The 17,687-nt window shown below is 39.5% G+C and overlaps 1 protein-coding gene across 2 annotated transcripts in view; it reads left to right on the plus strand.

Annotated features, from left to right (window-relative positions):
* Window positions 1-17,687, plus strand: part of crybg1a (crystallin beta-gamma domain containing 1a) — a 110,019-nt gene that overhangs the window by 68,141 nt on the left and 24,191 nt on the right. For both annotated transcript variants that reach the window (XM_022672652.2, XM_022672653.2), the window contains 6 exons: window positions 1,075-6,511; window positions 7,316-7,354; window positions 8,252-8,370; window positions 9,189-9,363; window positions 13,015-13,154; window positions 16,490-16,616. In XM_022672652.2, coding sequence (XP_022528373.2) covers window positions 1,075-6,511; window positions 7,316-7,354; window positions 8,252-8,370; window positions 9,189-9,363; window positions 13,015-13,154; window positions 16,490-16,616 — 6,037 coding nt within the window. The remainder of the gene's footprint in view (window positions 1-1,074; window positions 6,512-7,315; window positions 7,355-8,251; window positions 8,371-9,188; window positions 9,364-13,014; window positions 13,155-16,489; window positions 16,617-17,687) is intronic.

The following is a 17,687-nucleotide window of genomic DNA, read 5'->3' on the forward strand; positions in this document are numbered from 1 at the left end:
CATATGTGGCACCAACATGGAATCTATGGACAAAACCCATACAGGCCCACACGCACCTGTTGTCTGAGATATTGTAATACCTTTCTTTAAGGTTTATCATAATGTGTTGCATGTAGCCATTCTTCTTAAGCATACCGAGATAAGTATTGAGATTGAGTCCATTAAATTCACCTCTCATGTTGTGCAATATTATTATGCTTTTACAATCAGAAGGAACATTAAGGTAAGTCTGTTTCGTTTAATGGTTTTCCACAGGCCTGGTTTTTGGTGTATGACTCATCAGCCATTGTATGTAGGCATGTTTAAACAGGCTTAATTCTGATCCGCAGTTTATCATTTGTATTCTGTTTTGGTTATTGTCTTTACATGTATATGTTTCTGGAGTTAGTGGGTCAACTTTTGAGGATAACTTTAGGCATACTATGGGACTGAATCAGAAAAAAGGAACAAAGATGATTTCGTTTGCAATTCAGTTACTTTCAGGCTAATATGTAATGTTTTATGCATGGTTGTAGTTATGCTGACTGCTTCAGTGACTCAGGCTAGAATGTGTCACTCACTGGTCACCACAGTTACTCTGTTGTGTGTTGAGAAAATAGTGTGGATTGTTGTTGAAGGCCATAATCAGCAAGGCAGAACTGTGTCGTTAAAAGAGTTGGGGGGAATGTCCCTCCCTATGTAGGCTTCCTAAACAAAAGACTTTGTCATAAAAAGAAATGTTTGATTCTCATTTATATTTAAGTTATTTATAGGACTCTAAAGCGTTAAGGGTATTTGTATGAATTAGCATTTATCCAAACGTAACACTGTAGTTGTGTAGTTGCACACAGTATTACTGTTTACTGTTGTTTTGGATATATTAAGGCAATGTGGCCTTAAGTGCTAAGAAGACTTGTGTTGGTCAATATGGAAAAATTCCTTAAAACTTTGCTTTCCAAGGTTTTGCAAATCCCTGGTTGAGGCTTTAAGCACATGACAGTTTGGATAGAACTACATTCTTCTTTCTTAATTACATCCATACCTGTTTCTCAGCATAAATGTGGCTTTATGTTTTTTGTTATTTTTTTCGCACAGCCTGCCAAGCCACAAGAACGTTAATGTGGAAATCAAGCAGCTTAACCGGCAGTCATATGACTCTTTAGAAGAAAGCAAAGAGGAGGCTGATGCAGAGTGTCGACTTGTTGAGGATGAAGAGAGATCCGCAGAACTAGATGCTGAAGAAGAATCTCAGTCAACAGATATGTCTGGATTCAAAGGACAGGTCAAAATTGTGGCAAGAAGTCAGCAAACCTCAACAGGAGCGTCTAGACGTGTGGAGAAAGCAGGCAGTGGATCAAATGTTGGGAGTAGTGGAAAAAACTCTGCTCCACCAGTAGCAGCTAAAACGAAGGCTGCTGTGGCTCAGGTTACAAGTTACACAGAGTCACAGAAGGAAGAAAATGCACGAAAGACTGCTCAAAATGGCAGAGAGAAAAAAGAAAGTAGATCACCCACAACAAAGGAGCAGCCTGCTGCCTTCGGTAAGTTTTCTGACAAGTCAAAAATTCCTAAGAAGGCTCCTGAGGTACCACCAAAACCAAAGAGAACTCGAGAGAAGATCTCGTCACCTGATTCACCTTCTATGCTTCAGACACATGAGATGGCACAGGCAGGTAAAACTGTTACCAAACCCCAACCACCCCTCCCATCAAGCAAAAGTGAAACCAAGTCACCTGTTGAGGATGAGGTTACTATAGGTTTAGAGGCTAACCAAGCGTCAAGGACTTCTTACACCAAAGAGCAAGAGCCAAAGAAAGAGAACATATTAAAATCATTAAGCACCAATGACAAAACTGACTCTTCACCTACTTCTCCTAGCTTAGAAGAACCTACATCTAATGACTCTAAGGGAGCTGTAAGGTCCAAAATACTGTCACAACCACAAACTGCAATTGAAAAACCTCAGGCATCCAGGAGTAAGTTGCCGCCTTCACCCACAGTCAGAAAGATTACGGACTCAAAACGCAAATCGACAGATTCTGGTAATAAGAGTCCTAAATCTTTCAGCAAAGCAGAAAACATGCCGCTGTCTCCAACAGAGCAGAGCAGCATAAAGGTAACAAATGAAACTCCCCTCACCAGGACAAAAAGTCCAAAAAAACACAAAGCTGATGCATCACCTACAGGAAGTAAGCTGCCTCGCCTGACCTCGCCCAACGCTCCAAAACAGCCCTCGGAGGAAGAAGTTGACCACGGAGAAGATGACTCACCCAGGCATCCCTCACGCTCTGATGCCAGGCTGGAGCATGATGATGATTCATCCACAGTTAACGGTCCTCTAAGCAGAGGCCAGTCGACTGAACGTGACCAAACTGCTGGGAATGTTGTGGTGAAAGCCTTACCAGAGGCTAAACTCAACAGACCCGTAAAGGAGCTGAGCGATTTTCCGACGGCAGGCAGCAGTATACCAGCGCCACGTCAGAAAAGCCCCACAAAACCTAAACATAGAACAGAAGTGGAAAAAGTGAAAGTACAAGACAGTGTGGACTCACAAACTCCAGCTCAAGCAGCTGAACAGAATGTGGACAAAGAAGTGGAGGCAAAGAGTGTGAGTGCGGACTCACAGACTCCAGCTCAAGCATCTGAACAGGATGTTTCAGAAAAGGAGCTACAGAACTTGAGTGTTACCACTGTAAAACCCACTACAGAAGAGGAAACATCAACTCGGACAAGGGAACAGAAAATAGAGAACAGAGAGAAGGACATGGGATCGAATACAAGCGTGACAACCACTGAATGCACTGAAGACTTGAAAACTCCACCTCAAGTCTCTGAAGAAAAAGTGAATAAAGACAAAGAGAAGCAGAGCGTGACTTTAAAGACTGTTGAATGTCCTGCAGCTGAACAGAAGCCACCTCAAGCATCAAAACTGAAGGCTGCCCAAGTTAAAGAAGAACAGGATGAAACCGTGGAGCCTGTAGCAAATCTGAAAACTCCAACTCAAATCCCTGAGCAAAAAACGGATAAACCAAAAGGGACTGCAGTTATGAAGAACACAGAGGACAAAAAAGAGAAGCAGAAAGTGACAGTAAAGACCACTGAGCCTACTGCTGCCTTAAAGACTCCAGCTCAAACATCAAAGCAGGAGATTGCTTCAAACCAAACATCTGAACAGATGATGGATAAACCAGAAGAGCTGCAGAACACAACTATGAAGATCACAGAGGAAAAGAAAGGAAAGCAAACAGTAACTTTGAAGACGACTGAACATACTGAAACTGTAGAGAATTTACCTCAAGCATCTAAGCAGGAGGTTGCTCAAGTTGGAGAAGCGCAGAATGTAACTGTAAAACATGCAGCAAATCTGAACTCTTCAACCAAAACGTCTGAACAGCCGACGGATAAACCAGCTCAAGCATCAAAGCAGGATGTTGTCCAAGAGCAGAAAGTAACAAATGAACCTGTAGCAAATCTGAAGGCTTCAAACCAAACATCTGAACAGATGATGGATAAACCAAAAGAGATTCAGAGCATGAAGAACACAGAAGAAAAGAAAGAGAAGAAAAACATAACTGCAAAGACCGCGGAAAAGAATCCACCTCAAGCATCTAATCAGAAGATCAACCAAGTTGAAGAAGTGCAGCATGGAATAGCAAATCTGAAAACTTTAACTGAAGGGTCTGAGCAAAAAATGGATAAACCAAAAGACCTGCAGAGCACAACTACAAAGGATAAGGACAAAGACACAAAGACTCAGTTGCAAACATCTGAACAGAAATTGAGTGAAAGTGAAACTGGCCCTACGCCCTTAGAGTGTCCTGCAGCTCTGAAGGCTCCACTTCAAATATCTGAACTAAAATCTGACAAAATTGAGGACATGCACAGTGTGAGTATGAACACTACTGCAGATTGGCAAACTTCAGCTAAAGTTAATGAACCCACAGTGGATAAACCCAAAGATGAGGAGAGTAGGAATCTGACAGCTTCTCAGCATACATCAGACTCAAAAGCTCCAACTCAAGTATCTAATCAAGAAATGGTTAAAACTGAACAGATGCTCAACACTAATATTGAGACTGCAGAGAATGCAGCATACTTGGAGACTCAATCTCAGATTTCTGTACAGAAAGTAAAAACAACCAAGGACAAGACTGAACTGCTCACTGGACAAACTGCAAAGTCAAAAACTCTACCATCTAAACAGGAGGCGAAGCAAACTGAGGAGGTGAAGAATACAAGTGCTAAGGTTGTAGAGAATACTGCAGACTTAAAGGATGCACCTCAAGTATCTGAGCAGAAAGTAGAAAAAGCTAAAGAAGAAGTGCAGAGCATGATTGTGAAGGCAAAGGATGGTACTAAAGACTTGCATACTCGCACTCTAGTATCGGAAAGGAAACTTGACCAAGTCACCCAGAGTTTGAGTACAAAGACCGATGAACCTACTGAGAAATCTAAAGCTAAAGAAGTCCAGGCTGAGGAAGTTAAACCGGAAGACCATACTGCAGACACTAAAAGCCCTAAACCCCAACAGAAATTGAACAAGACAGAAGAGACAAAAGAGGCAGTTTTGACCACATCTTCAACACAGAATCAGGACAGTGGAAGTGTACTATCTGGTAATTCAACACAAGCCCTCGCTGCTGTGATCAGTGGGGAAAAATCTGGCCAGATTGAAACCAAACCAGCACCAGAAACCAGTGTGTCCCAGGAGAAAAAACTAAATGGAAATTTCTCAGCAGACACGGCTATCCAATCAGATAAGCCAAGCCAAACAAAACCAGGACTTTTCAAAGAAAAGACTCCCTCAGGGCCATCTATCGCAGATAAGGACAGAAACGCTGCTGCCAAGATTGATAAAATAGCACAGAAACCAGCAGCCAGTGGCCACAAAAAAGCCAAAGAACTTGAAACTGAAAGCTCTGAGCAGTCTGTCAGACCACTGAAGGGTGCATCAGAGACCTCTAAGCAAGCTGATTGCAAAGAACAAAACATTGTGGTAAATGGTTTTGCAGTGAATGCAGAAACCCTATTAAAAACCACGACTGCTGCTCAAATAGAGGAAGCCGGCCACAAGAAACCAAACACTGATGCTTCACCTCAAGCCAGTAAAGATGAAGCAGAAGCATTACAAAAGCCATCAGATAAAACAGCAGTGCTAGATGCTCTTAAATCGGCCACCACTGAACAATTTCCGGAGAAAGATAAACCAATCGACAAACCAATTTCTCACCAAGCAGGCCAATCCAAAACATCAGCGCAGGTGGCCACCCATATGGATAAAAAGAGTGAGGTTAAGAAATCCAGGACCACAGATGATCTGAAAACCATCCAAAAACAAAAACCTGACATCACCAAATCGCCGACTAAGATTACTGAGACTGCAAAGGATGCACCATTTAAGAAACTGCCGCCACCACCTAACAAATCCCAACAGATCTCATCCCAGGACCTTCCGTTGTCCTCTAAAAAACTCCTAAAAAGCAAGGAGGCTCCATCCAGCTGGCTGGATGTGGACCAAGGATTTGAGAAGAAACAAAACAAGATGGAGCGAAGAATGGATTGCTCTGCAAGCGACGATGGCCTCTTAGACACTTCTGACAATTCAGAGGACTTCATACGCAACATCAAGGAACTCTGCTCGCCGTTCTCTTTACCTCCAAAAAAGCATGGCCAGACCAGGATGATGACACCTGCTTTTGCAATGCCTGCCATCAAAGAAGATCGTTTTGAGAAGACCTTTGATCCTGAGGAGTTCACGTTTGGGATGCGGAAGACCACCGGCCCAAAAGATCCATCTCCGGCCATGCTTATCAAGAAGAAAAATGCGGAAGCAAGAAGTAAACAGCTCCCCAAGCGAGTAGGGACTGAAGATAGCTTGCTCTTCAAAACCCTCTCCTCACGACGGGGACAAGACAAAACTGAAGAAGAGAATGCTGCAGAGGAGAAGCAGAATGGTGAAGATCAGGGTACTACAGATGGTTCTGCAAAGATCTCTTCACGTTTGGAAAGAATGTCCATTCTGTCAAACCTCATGAGCTCTTCAAGGAACCAAAGGAAGTCATCTCAAACGGAGCCTGAGGCAGATGCCATTGGAATTGTATCTCCCACCTTGCCATCACAACAAGTTCCAACACCAAGTGAGAGGAGCCCAGTGACGCCATCTGAAACTGTCCTCCCGCCAAGGGGGGAAGAAGAGAACTTGTCAGATCGAGGTGCGCTTGTTATAGGTGGGTCTGGTGAGTCACTGAAAAGCCCATCCACCCCTCCTCCTGTTCCAAGCTTCTCTGAAGTCAAACTTCCTGACTATCTTGAGAAATACTTGAAGAAAGAAAAGGAAGCCACTGCTGCAAGTTCTAAAAGCTCAGAAGCTCATTCTCTGTTACTAGCAATGGAAGTGGGTGGAAGTATCTCTGTTGCATCAGGAGGCATATCTTCCAGTTTGGGCCAGAAGATTTTGCCCGAGCTTCCTCAGCCAGTTTCTCAGCAAAAGCCACCAACACAGACCAAACTACCTTCTCCAACACGCACTCAGGTAAGCCCTTTTTCTTTTATGTATATATATATATATATATATATATATATATATATATATATATATATATATATATATATATATATATATATATATATATATGTATGTATATATAGAAATGTTAAATATGTATTATGCTTTACTGCTGTATGAAAGAAAGGAAAGGTTTATACACTGGCATGCCAAATGTCTACTATTGTGTCCCATGACTTGTGTGCCATGTCTCATTGAAGCTAAAGAATGCTGTCTGGACATGTTGGACATGTGTGTGTGTGGTCTCTTACACTGAAAGAGGGTGTAATCTGTCCCTTACAAGTAAATTGCTTTTTTTTTATATGGACAATTTTAGCCAGATGCCACACTGAGATTCTTCTATGACATATTTACCAATTGCCAACAGCACAATGGCCAGTGTTCAGCCTTATTCACAAGATAACACCTAACAACTTATACAGGTGTGGGCTTTCACAAGCCGGCCCCTGAGGTAACACCTTGTGAAAGCTTCATTATTAATTTACATATTGCTATTCCATGACTTTTGGCATGTCAGTATACTTGAGCATTACTGTCTGCCTTGTTCTCCAAGCATCTGTACTTTCATACATCAGTTGTCCTACCTCAGAACAGAAGAATGTAGCCCCTCTGGGCTTCACTTCATTGTTCAGACGAAGGATCTTCACTCAGCAGGCAGTAAAGAAACTTTCAGAACTTACAGAACATGCACAATGCTAGGAAAACCATTCTAGTGTGGTTATAATTGTGATCTTTTTAATGCACTAACAATTCTGACATTTCCTTTTGCAGATAACAACAGTAAGGAGCTTTCACAAACGCCCTGGAAAGGTATGGATAATTTTGTGTACTGGAAAGTAGGCCTGTCATCAAAATGTTTGTTTTGATGACGTATTGTCCCAAAAATAATTGCTCTAAACAGTTTAATTGTCATTTTAAGAACATTCTATGCCACTGATGCATAATGATAAAGTACAATAATGCAATCACTCCCATTTAAGGAGCAATTAACTGTTTTTAACAAAGCTGACATTCCGGCTTGTTCATGTTTATGGGCTCTCCTTTCCTAAGAGAAACATGTTGACCGATACTGTATCTTTTCATGGGATAACACTGAAGATAAGACACTTTAATACAATGAAAAATAGTCACTGTACAACATCTACACCTGTATAACAGTGCAAATCTGTGCCCTCAAAATAACTTAATACACAGCCATTATTGTCTAAACCGCTGGCAAAAAAGTATCCTTGGTTTCAAGTGATATGTTAGTGTCCAGGGGTCTGATGAGACCAAGTTAAACTTATCTGGTTCAGATGGCATCAAGCATGTGTGGCGGCAACCAGGTAAAGAGTACATGTGTCTTGCCTGCTGTTAAGCATGGTGGTGGGGGGTTAACCATGAATAACAACATGTATTGTGACGTACTGAAGCAAAGGAGGGTCCCCTCCCTTCAGAAACTGAGCTGTAGGGCAATATGCCAACATGATATTGACCCCAAACACACCTTCAAGACTACCTTGAAATAGGTGTTTGTTTTACTACTTGGAACTAAGAAATACCAACATACGAGTTAAAAGGGAATGCAGCTTATTGTTCTGCATAGTATTCATTTTAATAACATTGCTAGTTTGTGTGCCGTAAGCACATCTTTGTATAATGTGGCAAACCAGGAGCTTCTCAATTACAGTAAAAAACAGAATGTGCATTTCTTTTTGCTCTCAATAGCTGGTAATCTTCCAGCAAGTCCAGTTTGGAGGTGAGGCGTATGAGGTGTTCAGAGACGTAGAGGATGCCACCTCATTACAGCTGTCCCCCATCATCTCCCTCAAGGTCGTCAGAGGATGGTAAGAGGGTTGTTTGTGTGTACTGATGCAAAGAGTGGCAAATAATAGCTGTGAAGTAATGAGGGAATGTTTTTCTGTCTACTCCAGCATTATTAATAAGGCTTTTGCCCATTCTAAAGAATAAGAATTTGTAAACTGAACTGTTGTAAAATTTTAGGTTTTTCAAAAAACACAAAAATCATATGACAGTTTTTTATGGCTATTTAATAATACGCAATGGTTTAAGAGGATAGTTGATCATACAGTCGAGCTGAACTACCAACTACAAACAATCCTAACTCAAAGTTTTATCAATATTGATTGAAAAAACTGTTTTTACAACATCGTTTTAACACTCACAAATTGTAGAGCATTTTTAGCCAGCTTTATAGGCTTAGCTGTTTACCTTACTAAATTCAGACTTAAAAATGAAAGTAAGACTAAACAGCTGTTCAATGTTTATAGCCTATAGCCTTTATTCATAAGAAATAAACTTCATATTATACTAAACATCTCATTACTACTGATTGGAGACGAGCCCTGAATCATGGATATTAGTAAACCGAGACTAGTGAAGGTAGCCTAGCCTTGGAAAGCTATTAAAATTAAATAAATAACATTTTATTTTGACTTAATTAATGATCTTCGCTCTCATTCTCCACATAGATTATTATCGTAAAGGGGTAGAATCAAATGATCTGATCAGCTGAGGATGTAGCCATTTTACCACAGGTGGATGAGGATGAGGAGATGATTAGGGCAAAAAGGAAATGTATTATTATTTTAGAAAGGTGACAACATGTTAATAACCTAATTTTTGACCACCCTCATCTTTCTAGCTGGCTGCTTTATGAGAAGCCAGGTTTCCAGGGCCGTAGCATCGCTCTAGAAGAGGGGCCATCGGAAGTGGTAAACGAGTGGGCGGAGACAGACCCTGGCCAGGAGGTTGGGCCAAATGGAGTGCCGCTCCCAAACAAGCCAATAGTGATTGGTTCCATTCGATTGGCTGTGAGGGTAAGAATGTCAGGAACATAATGGAACTTAATGGAAAACATTGTTATTGATTACGCATTATCTGTTGGGTTCAAGAGAGTGGGAAACACCCAAGACCTTCTAGATTTGAAAATTTAAATGAATGTTGTTAATATTTATTGTTGGATATTTTTATTTTTTAGATTCAGCATACTATACTGTAGTTAAACACTTTTCGATTTCTAGGTATATGTTTGAGTAAAATTAACGTTGTTTTATTCTATAAACTACATAACTTTATGCCACTCCCAAAAGTTTAAGCAGTTCAGTTTGGTAAAATCAACGAAACTCATAATTTTAATTGGTCTTTTATTTTTTTCCATGGGCTGTGTATTGTAAAATTCAATCCATATATAATATAATTAAGTCGTTTGTGCGGAAATGGTTTGGTTTCTAGAGAGATGTCACTTAACCCACTATGGTCTTGTAAAATACTACTAAGTCAGTAAAATACTACCAAAACTGCAGCTGTTTTCTGTGATCTTGCGGTAGCTGCAGTCAGGAAAGCGAGATCTCATTGGTTAGGCCTTTAGTTACTTGGCTGTGCCACAAGTGACCTCAGACAACTAATGAAATTTTGATTCACACTAGATGAGATCAGTATTATAAGGGTAAATTATCACTGGGCCTCTACATTCTAGTTATGTTACTGACTGTGAACATCTGCAGTAGTCTACCCCTGTTTGAACCTGTTCGTAAAATAAGATATGGTTCTCTGCTGAAAGAATCACTGTAAAACTGCAGTGTGTGTGTATATAATATATATATATTATATACAATACTGTGTCAAATATTTAGGCAACTGTAAAAATTAGAATGGAAAGGCTCAGTATTAAATTATCCACACCAAACAGTGCTATCCTGATTCATGGAGTTAGTGTGATTGATATGGTATGTTGACTTTATTTAAAAACAAAAAACATTTTTAAATTCCAATTACAAATTTTGAATTTTCCTAACTATTAAATGTTAATTAACTTTTGAAAGTTTGTTATTGCCTTATTTTACTATTATATTTTAAGATAAAAGAAAATAATCCTTTATTAATCACAGAATTAATCACAGGCAAAAATATATTTAAAATTTACCAGTCGTTAAGCAAAATAAATCCTGTAACAATTTTTCCATTTAAAACAATTATTGTGTCATGGCTAGATGCAAATAAACATAAATATAACAAAAAGTAAAAGTAATGTCTCATTTTAAACAAAGTAGTTGAGATCTTGTGAGCTAGTCACAAGAATAAAGCTCACCTTCAGATTCTCCTGGACGCCTCCAGCCAGCGCCACCCCCCCCCCCCCCCCCCCCCCAGTGGATGTGCTCCATTCCATTAGCAGCTCACCTAATTTAATTGACATATTAAGCTCTGATTTACCAAACCAGGTGTTATTATATACCAGTGCTAGCTGCGGTTAGCGGCTAATGCTGGCCAACAGTGCTACACTGAGGAACCCTGAAAATTCTAAGCCAGGAAGATATTTACTAGAGGTTCTTTTTATTTAGCTTGTTTTAATATGTAAATGTGCAGACTACAGTCTGATATACTCACCTCTGAATGGCAAAAGAGCTAGTGTTTAGCGCAGTTAGCGGGTAATGCTAAAGCTGCTCCAGCAGTGCCAGCCGAGGTTAGCAGCAGTGTTACAGGCTGAGAATACTCACCTCTGAACAACAAAAGAGCTAGCGCTTAGCGCTGTTAGTGGCTCATGCTAATACTGATGGAGAACTAAAATGAAACTCCTGTGTAAAACTGTACATCAGTGGAGTGACTTTACTGCTTCTTACACCCTGACTGGAAAACAAATGAAAAGGATTTTAAGTGCGCCTTATAGTGAAAATAAATGTTTAAATGTTTATGGTTAAAACAGGAGACACAACTCCAACAGTCCCTGTTTGTTTGCTACTGAGGATAGATATTTTTGGAGTGTGAGACTTGGCTAGCTGCTACTGCTGCTATTGCTAGCTGGCATGTTTACTTTTTGGGGGGAGACTCCAGTCCCATTCCTTCATAATCTCTGCTTTCTGAGAAGGAGGTGAGAGTTTCGCTCTGCTGTGAAAGAGGCTGTAGTGACTGACGGCCTGAAGACCAGCAGTTAAATTGGAGAGCTGACTTTCTGCTCTGCTTTATCCTGCCTGACAATTACATTTACAGTTCAGTGTTTTCTGACACCTCTGAAACATGTGAAGAGTGTGTGGGGTGCTCAGTGCTCTGTGTGCTAGATGGGGTAATGAGTGGCACAGGTTGTGGTTTAATGAGTCACTGGGATTCCATTATGATGGTCCTCCTGGTTTGGGATGTTAGTGAAGAGGCTTCAGCTTAAGGCTGAGACTAAAAAGGGAGTTTTAGTGCAGAATCATAACAGTATAATTAAATCCAGCAAAGCATTCCTCGCAGCAACAGGGTACCAAGGGAACGCTATTATGGGTAGTTGCTGCACGCAAACATTGAGTGTAGTGGACATGTTTATGGAGTTTTGGTGGATTTTGTGAAATAATTGGCAGCAATAATGTGCAAGTGTATTATGTTTTATATTATTCCTCATAAATTGTTCCAATTGTTTTTTTTTTGTTGTTTTTTTTCTGATAATGTTTATGATTCATTTTTGTTGGCTAACTTGTACTGTGGTTTCCTACTTTGGACTGTTTTGTCTGATTGTATGGCTCAGGCTTACAAAGCAACAGATTTTTGCATGTTTTTACATAGAAAAGCAGCGACATTGTAACAAACCTACTAACTGCAACAACCTAAAGGGGCCCAGAAATGGGATTTGGCATTCATCTGCACAACCACCTCCTTTTTCCGTAGAATATCTAGTACAGGGGTGTCCAAACTACGGCCCGCGGGCCATTTGCGGCCCGTTTCTTTTTTTTGGAGCGGCCCGCGAGGTATTTTAGAAATAGAATGAAAGTTGGCCCGCTGTTAAGCAGGTTTTTATAATGTGAGATTCAAAGTTTGAACGCTAGGTGTCAGAAACGGGCCAAAGAGTCGGAGAGGGTGCGCATTTCTAGCGCAGAAAATCGGGGGAAAAGAAGCTAAAAGCGGAGAGAGTGCGCATTTCTAGCGCAGAAAATCGGGGCAAAAGAGTCTAAAAGCGGAGAGGGTGCGCATTTCTAGCGCAGAAAATCGGGGCAAAAGAGTCTAAAAGCGGAGAGGGTGCGCATTTCTAGCTCAGAAAATCGGGGCAAAAGAGTCTAAAAGCGGAGAGGGTGCGCATTTCTAGCTCAGAAAAACGGGGCAAAAGAGTCTAAAAACGGAGAGGGTGCGCATTTCTAGCGCAGAAAAACGGGCCAAAGAGTCTAAAAGCGGAGAGAGTGCGCATTTCTAGAGCAGTAAAACGGGCCAAAGAGTCTAAAAGCGGAGAGGGTGCGCATTTCTAGCGCAGTTTACACAACACTGTCAAAGATAAAGATAGTTAGTCAAGTAAAATGGTGTGTAAATGAAATAATCAGGAAAAATGTATTATTTAAAGTGGTATATTTCATTATTTGTTTTATTACAGAGTCTGTGGCCCGTGACTTCAAATATATTTATCCTTCTGGCCCCCAACAAAAATAGTTTGGACACCCCTGATCTAGTAGTTTTCCATATATTTAAGTAATATTTATGTTTTCTTTCTCCCATGCTCTGTGTTCCAGGACTACAGCCTGCCTAAGATCGAGCTGTTCACTGAGCCCAACGGAATGGGCAGAGTCTCGCCCTTCTGCGACGACACGGTGGAGGTCTGCTCGTATGGACTTCCACAAAGCACTGGATCCATAAAGGTCTACTCTGGAGTGTGAGTCATCCTCAGCCCTCTCAAACAGACCTCATTCCCTTCAGCAGAACATCAGGCTTTATTCAGCACTCTGTGTGTAGGCTGGGAGTTTGTTTGTAGCTGCAGGAGAACACACAGAGCCCCTTGTTTTGGGTGGGGTTGGCCGTGCCAGTCCTGTAATAGAAGCTTACATGTGACTGTTGCTCATGTTTTATAAGCATTAACATTCACATTTACTTTTTAAATGACCTTTTTAAGTTGTTACTGGCAATAACAAACTCACATCAAATAATAGATACTAAGGTCTGTACCTGACCAGAATTTTAACAGGTAAATCAGATTTGACCGTTTAGTATGAATAATTGGAGTATTTGTTCAAGGTTTTTCTAGCGATTAGAAAATCCCTGTGCTTGAGTTCCAGTGCTGATTTCACCACCACAATAAGAAATAAATAAAGAAATTAAAGTAACATTTTCAAGCATTTTAAAAATCAGTTAAAGAGAGATGCTGCATACAAGGCCTATATAATTCAGCTCTCCCGTTTACAGGGGTTTGACATGAATTAGAGTTAAAGTTCCTCACAGCACTCTGTATTTTAACTCATTAAGTTCCTTAATGACTTATATTGAACATCCTAAGAGCATCACAGGACAAGGTGTGAATGTGTGTTTGTTCATCTGACCCTATTAACAGAAAGTAGAAGTGCTGGGTTATTGCTCAAGATAAAACTTGCTCCTCTTAAAATGTACTTTTAGCCTATACAGCCCTGTTGCAACCATTTACGCAATTAAAAGTTTTAATTAATAGTTTTATATTCTTTTTATAACCTGATTTCTGAAACAAAATGTAAAAATACATATTATAAAATCGTTGTTGTGTTCTTCACATCAGGATTCTTGACAGAATTTTGTGCCCACAATTGTTCTTATTAAATTAATTAAACCCAATATTCAGAAATGGGTCTGGACTTTTATGGGTTCAGACGTAAGCATTTAATAGTAGCTGTTTAAATATGAATAAAATAATGAATGTAAAATTGCTAAAATACATTTTTAATGTATTCAATTCATATTTACGTTAGTGGTGTCAGTTGCTTAAAAAAAAAAAATTCCCTGAATTTTGCGAGGAAGACAGAATTAATAGTGTAGTGTTTTGACTGGAAAACGGACTAGATCATTTTTTACTTTATATATTTTAAATATTTTTTTGTCTTCTGAACACTGAAAGTAGTGATGCTCTGTTTCCAGATTAACCACGTCAGTTGACTGACTGGTCTCAGCCCTAATAATATTTAATAAGTATATTAATTTCTCATTGGTAAAGGTTTAAATAAATGAATTAATGAATGAAAACACAAATAACAAGTCATCAGTAATACCTCAGCACTTCTCAGCAATGAATGTTTGGAGGTTTTAGAAGTAAAAGGTTGCAGGTGCAGGTTCTCTGAGCTTCAGTATAGAACTCTGTGGGCACTGTTGGCTGAACCTCAGTGTACACAAGCACGAGAGAAAGAGAGCAATGTTGTTTTCTCTGCAACGCTGGAATGTTGCAGGCCTGCTAGTGCGTGTCTGAGACGAAGAGCTCGCTGTCTGGAGACGTTATTGTACAGCTCTAAAGTGGTTCCTGAGGCCCTGGAGTTTAAAACTGCAAAACTTTTTTTTATGATAAACCACACCACACTTTTTAGTCCACAGAGCTGCTGAATTGCAGTCTTCAGATAAATACAAAAGCTTTTCTTTACTGTCTCATAGATTCCTCGTAGATTTTTCGTATTGTGTTCTTGTTTGCAATACATTATCAATACATGGTGTAAAAATATTAATATTTTTTATTGAAACATAAGCGCTCTAAAATCCCTAAAACTCTCCACCAATCTGGCTAGCTAAATTAAACATGAGGTAACTGCATGGTCTCCATCCACATGGTTGAGCATGTGCTTGTGTCAAAAGCTGTGCACCTCAGTCCAGCACAGTTTTGTGCAGATATTTCCAGTTACAGCTGAATTTACGCTTTTAATCCCAGAAAAACGCAATTATTCACCTTTAAAAAAAACATTTAAATGCCTGATTAAAGGGTCGATTACTGTTGTTTTGCTGTTTTCCTTGAGTTTTGAGTGCTCGGCACTGACTCAGCTCTTGATTGGTCTGGATGCGAGTCAGCGCATGGGTGGGGGCGGGGCTGGTGACGTTATGGACCCTGCATTGTTTAATATCCAATATATTTAGTCAAAAAAAAGACATTTGCAATGTAAAAAATGTCCAATACTGTGCAGCCCTAATTCCTTGTATCTTTTTATTTTGGAGTATTTTATCCTCTTCAGCAACACATGTTGCTCCGTGAAGCATCGTAGCTGCATCGTAGAACTGTCTTGTGATAAATCGAGTATCATAGAATCACAATATTGTGATATTATCATCACTGTGGGCAACAAAATGTAATAATATTGTATTGTGAGATACCCTGTTTCCTACCCATATTAATAACAAGAGAGTTTACTTAATACAGACTGAAATCACTAAATTATAGATCTGAGAAATACTAAGTAACTATCTAAAGATGAAATGTGTTGTTCCCTAAGGACTTGGTGTGGTGCAGTGGTGTGTTCTTGCCTGGGCAGAGAATTGAACCCTAATCTGTAGCTACAGAGAGAAAGTTAATGATTAGACAGAACCTTTTTTTTTTTTTTAAGTTTTTGTGGCGTGGTTGGGCGTGCATAGACTAATTGTCTAGTTGATCAGGACATTGAAAGGGTTTTAAACTATTACATAAATGAAGTAGCTATAGATAGAGGTCTAATACAAAAGAATTACATGAAATCCTTTCCTCATGTTTCTGTGTTTTTCTAATAGACTAGCTGGTATTCATCCAAGAATTGATTTCAAGCTTTTTCCCCTAGATTTAAAAGTTAATAATTAGACAGAACTTGTTTTTGTGTTGTAGTTAGGAGTGCATAGACTTATTGACAAGTCAACCAGAACATCCATAAGGTTTTAAACTCTTAGATAAAGGAAGTAGCTAAAGATTGAAGCCTAACACAAAAATAATTTATAACCAAGCTGTTCTGCAATATGCATGAAATGCTTTCCTCATGTCTCCCTGTGGGTTTTTTCATTTTTATAGAATAGCTGGTATTCATCCAGAAATTGATTTCAAGCATTTTCCCCCAGATTTAAACCACAATGGGGGGTGTCAGAACAGTAATGTGGAGGCACTAATGCTATGTCCTCTATGCAGCTGTAACATTGCAAATGTCTCCACTGTGGAATCATTAAGGGATTATCTAACTAAATAAATAAAATATATTTATTTTGTGTTTGTGTGTGTGTGTGTGTGTGTGTGTGTGTGTGTGTGTGTAGTTGGATTGTCTTCAGTGACCCAGGTTTCCAGGGATTGCTGTCTGTGTTGGAGCCGGGAGAGTATCCCTGCCCCGAGTCCTGGGGCTTTCCCGCCCCTTTCATTGGATCACTTAGACCACTCAAAATGGTAAATATGGACTGCATTTATTGAAAATTAATTGTATGTATTGCATTGTATGTGTTTTACACATTTTAGTGGATAATTGGCAGATTTCTCACTTATACCGTTTCCTCTAATTCCATTTTCATTTTTTTTAAGTGTAGTCATTGGGATCTGTCTTGTTTAAATATTACTCTTACTTAGTTTTTGCCCTGTAGCTGCTAGGCTAATGTAACTTACAAGTAATTCTCATCCAGTGGTAAATGGTGCTGTTGAAGCTTTCATTACTTGGTAGTATTTCTATTAATCATTAGTACTGTTAGTACTTCCCTTATTTGTTAACACTTTTTGATCTGTTAGTACTGTTAGTACATTCAGTACTTATATTACTTGTTAGTATTTCTATTAGGTTTTAGTATTTTAGTACAGTTGGTTCCGGTACGCCGTATGTCTGAATTTTACCAGTCAGGTTGTAAGAAGCAGTAAAGACACTCCGCTGACGTACAGCGTTATCCAGAAGTTTAGTTCTCCAGTATCGAGACTGAAGCAGCATTAGCATTAGCTGATAACCACGCTAAGCCCCAACTCTTTCGCCGTTTAGCGGTGAGTATAATGGACTGTAGCCTGCGAGTTTACAGTGTTTAAACAAGCTATGTTGGACAAACTGTTAACTAATATCGCCCTGGCTTAACAGAACACTTAGGGTTTCTCATTGTAGCGCTGATGGGCAGCATTAGCTGCTGCATCCCAACCTTAGTCGAAATCTGAAAATCTAAGCTTACTGTAAATAAACAAAAGCTCTTTACTCACCCAAATAAACAGTTTATGGAGAATCGGTATAGATTAACATCCATCGCTTGTTTAACTTTAAAAGAAAATTTAAATTTGAAAGTTTTTTTTATGTGTTTTTTTAAATAGAAACTACAGTTTTGTTTACTTAACCTAGCTTAGCTTAACAGGTTTCACCACTCAGTGACCTAAACAAAAAAATTGGAGGCTGAAAAACAAATGAATAAACTTTGAATACCACACAACAGATTTAACATATGTGGGTTAAGGGTGAAAACTGTAAATATTTTACCAAACTATTAGTTATTA

Source organism: Astyanax mexicanus, chromosome 14, assembly GCF_023375975.1.
Source record: "Astyanax mexicanus isolate ESR-SI-001 chromosome 14, AstMex3_surface, whole genome shotgun sequence".
Lineage (NCBI taxonomy): Eukaryota > Metazoa > Chordata > Actinopteri > Characiformes > Acestrorhamphidae > Astyanax > Astyanax mexicanus.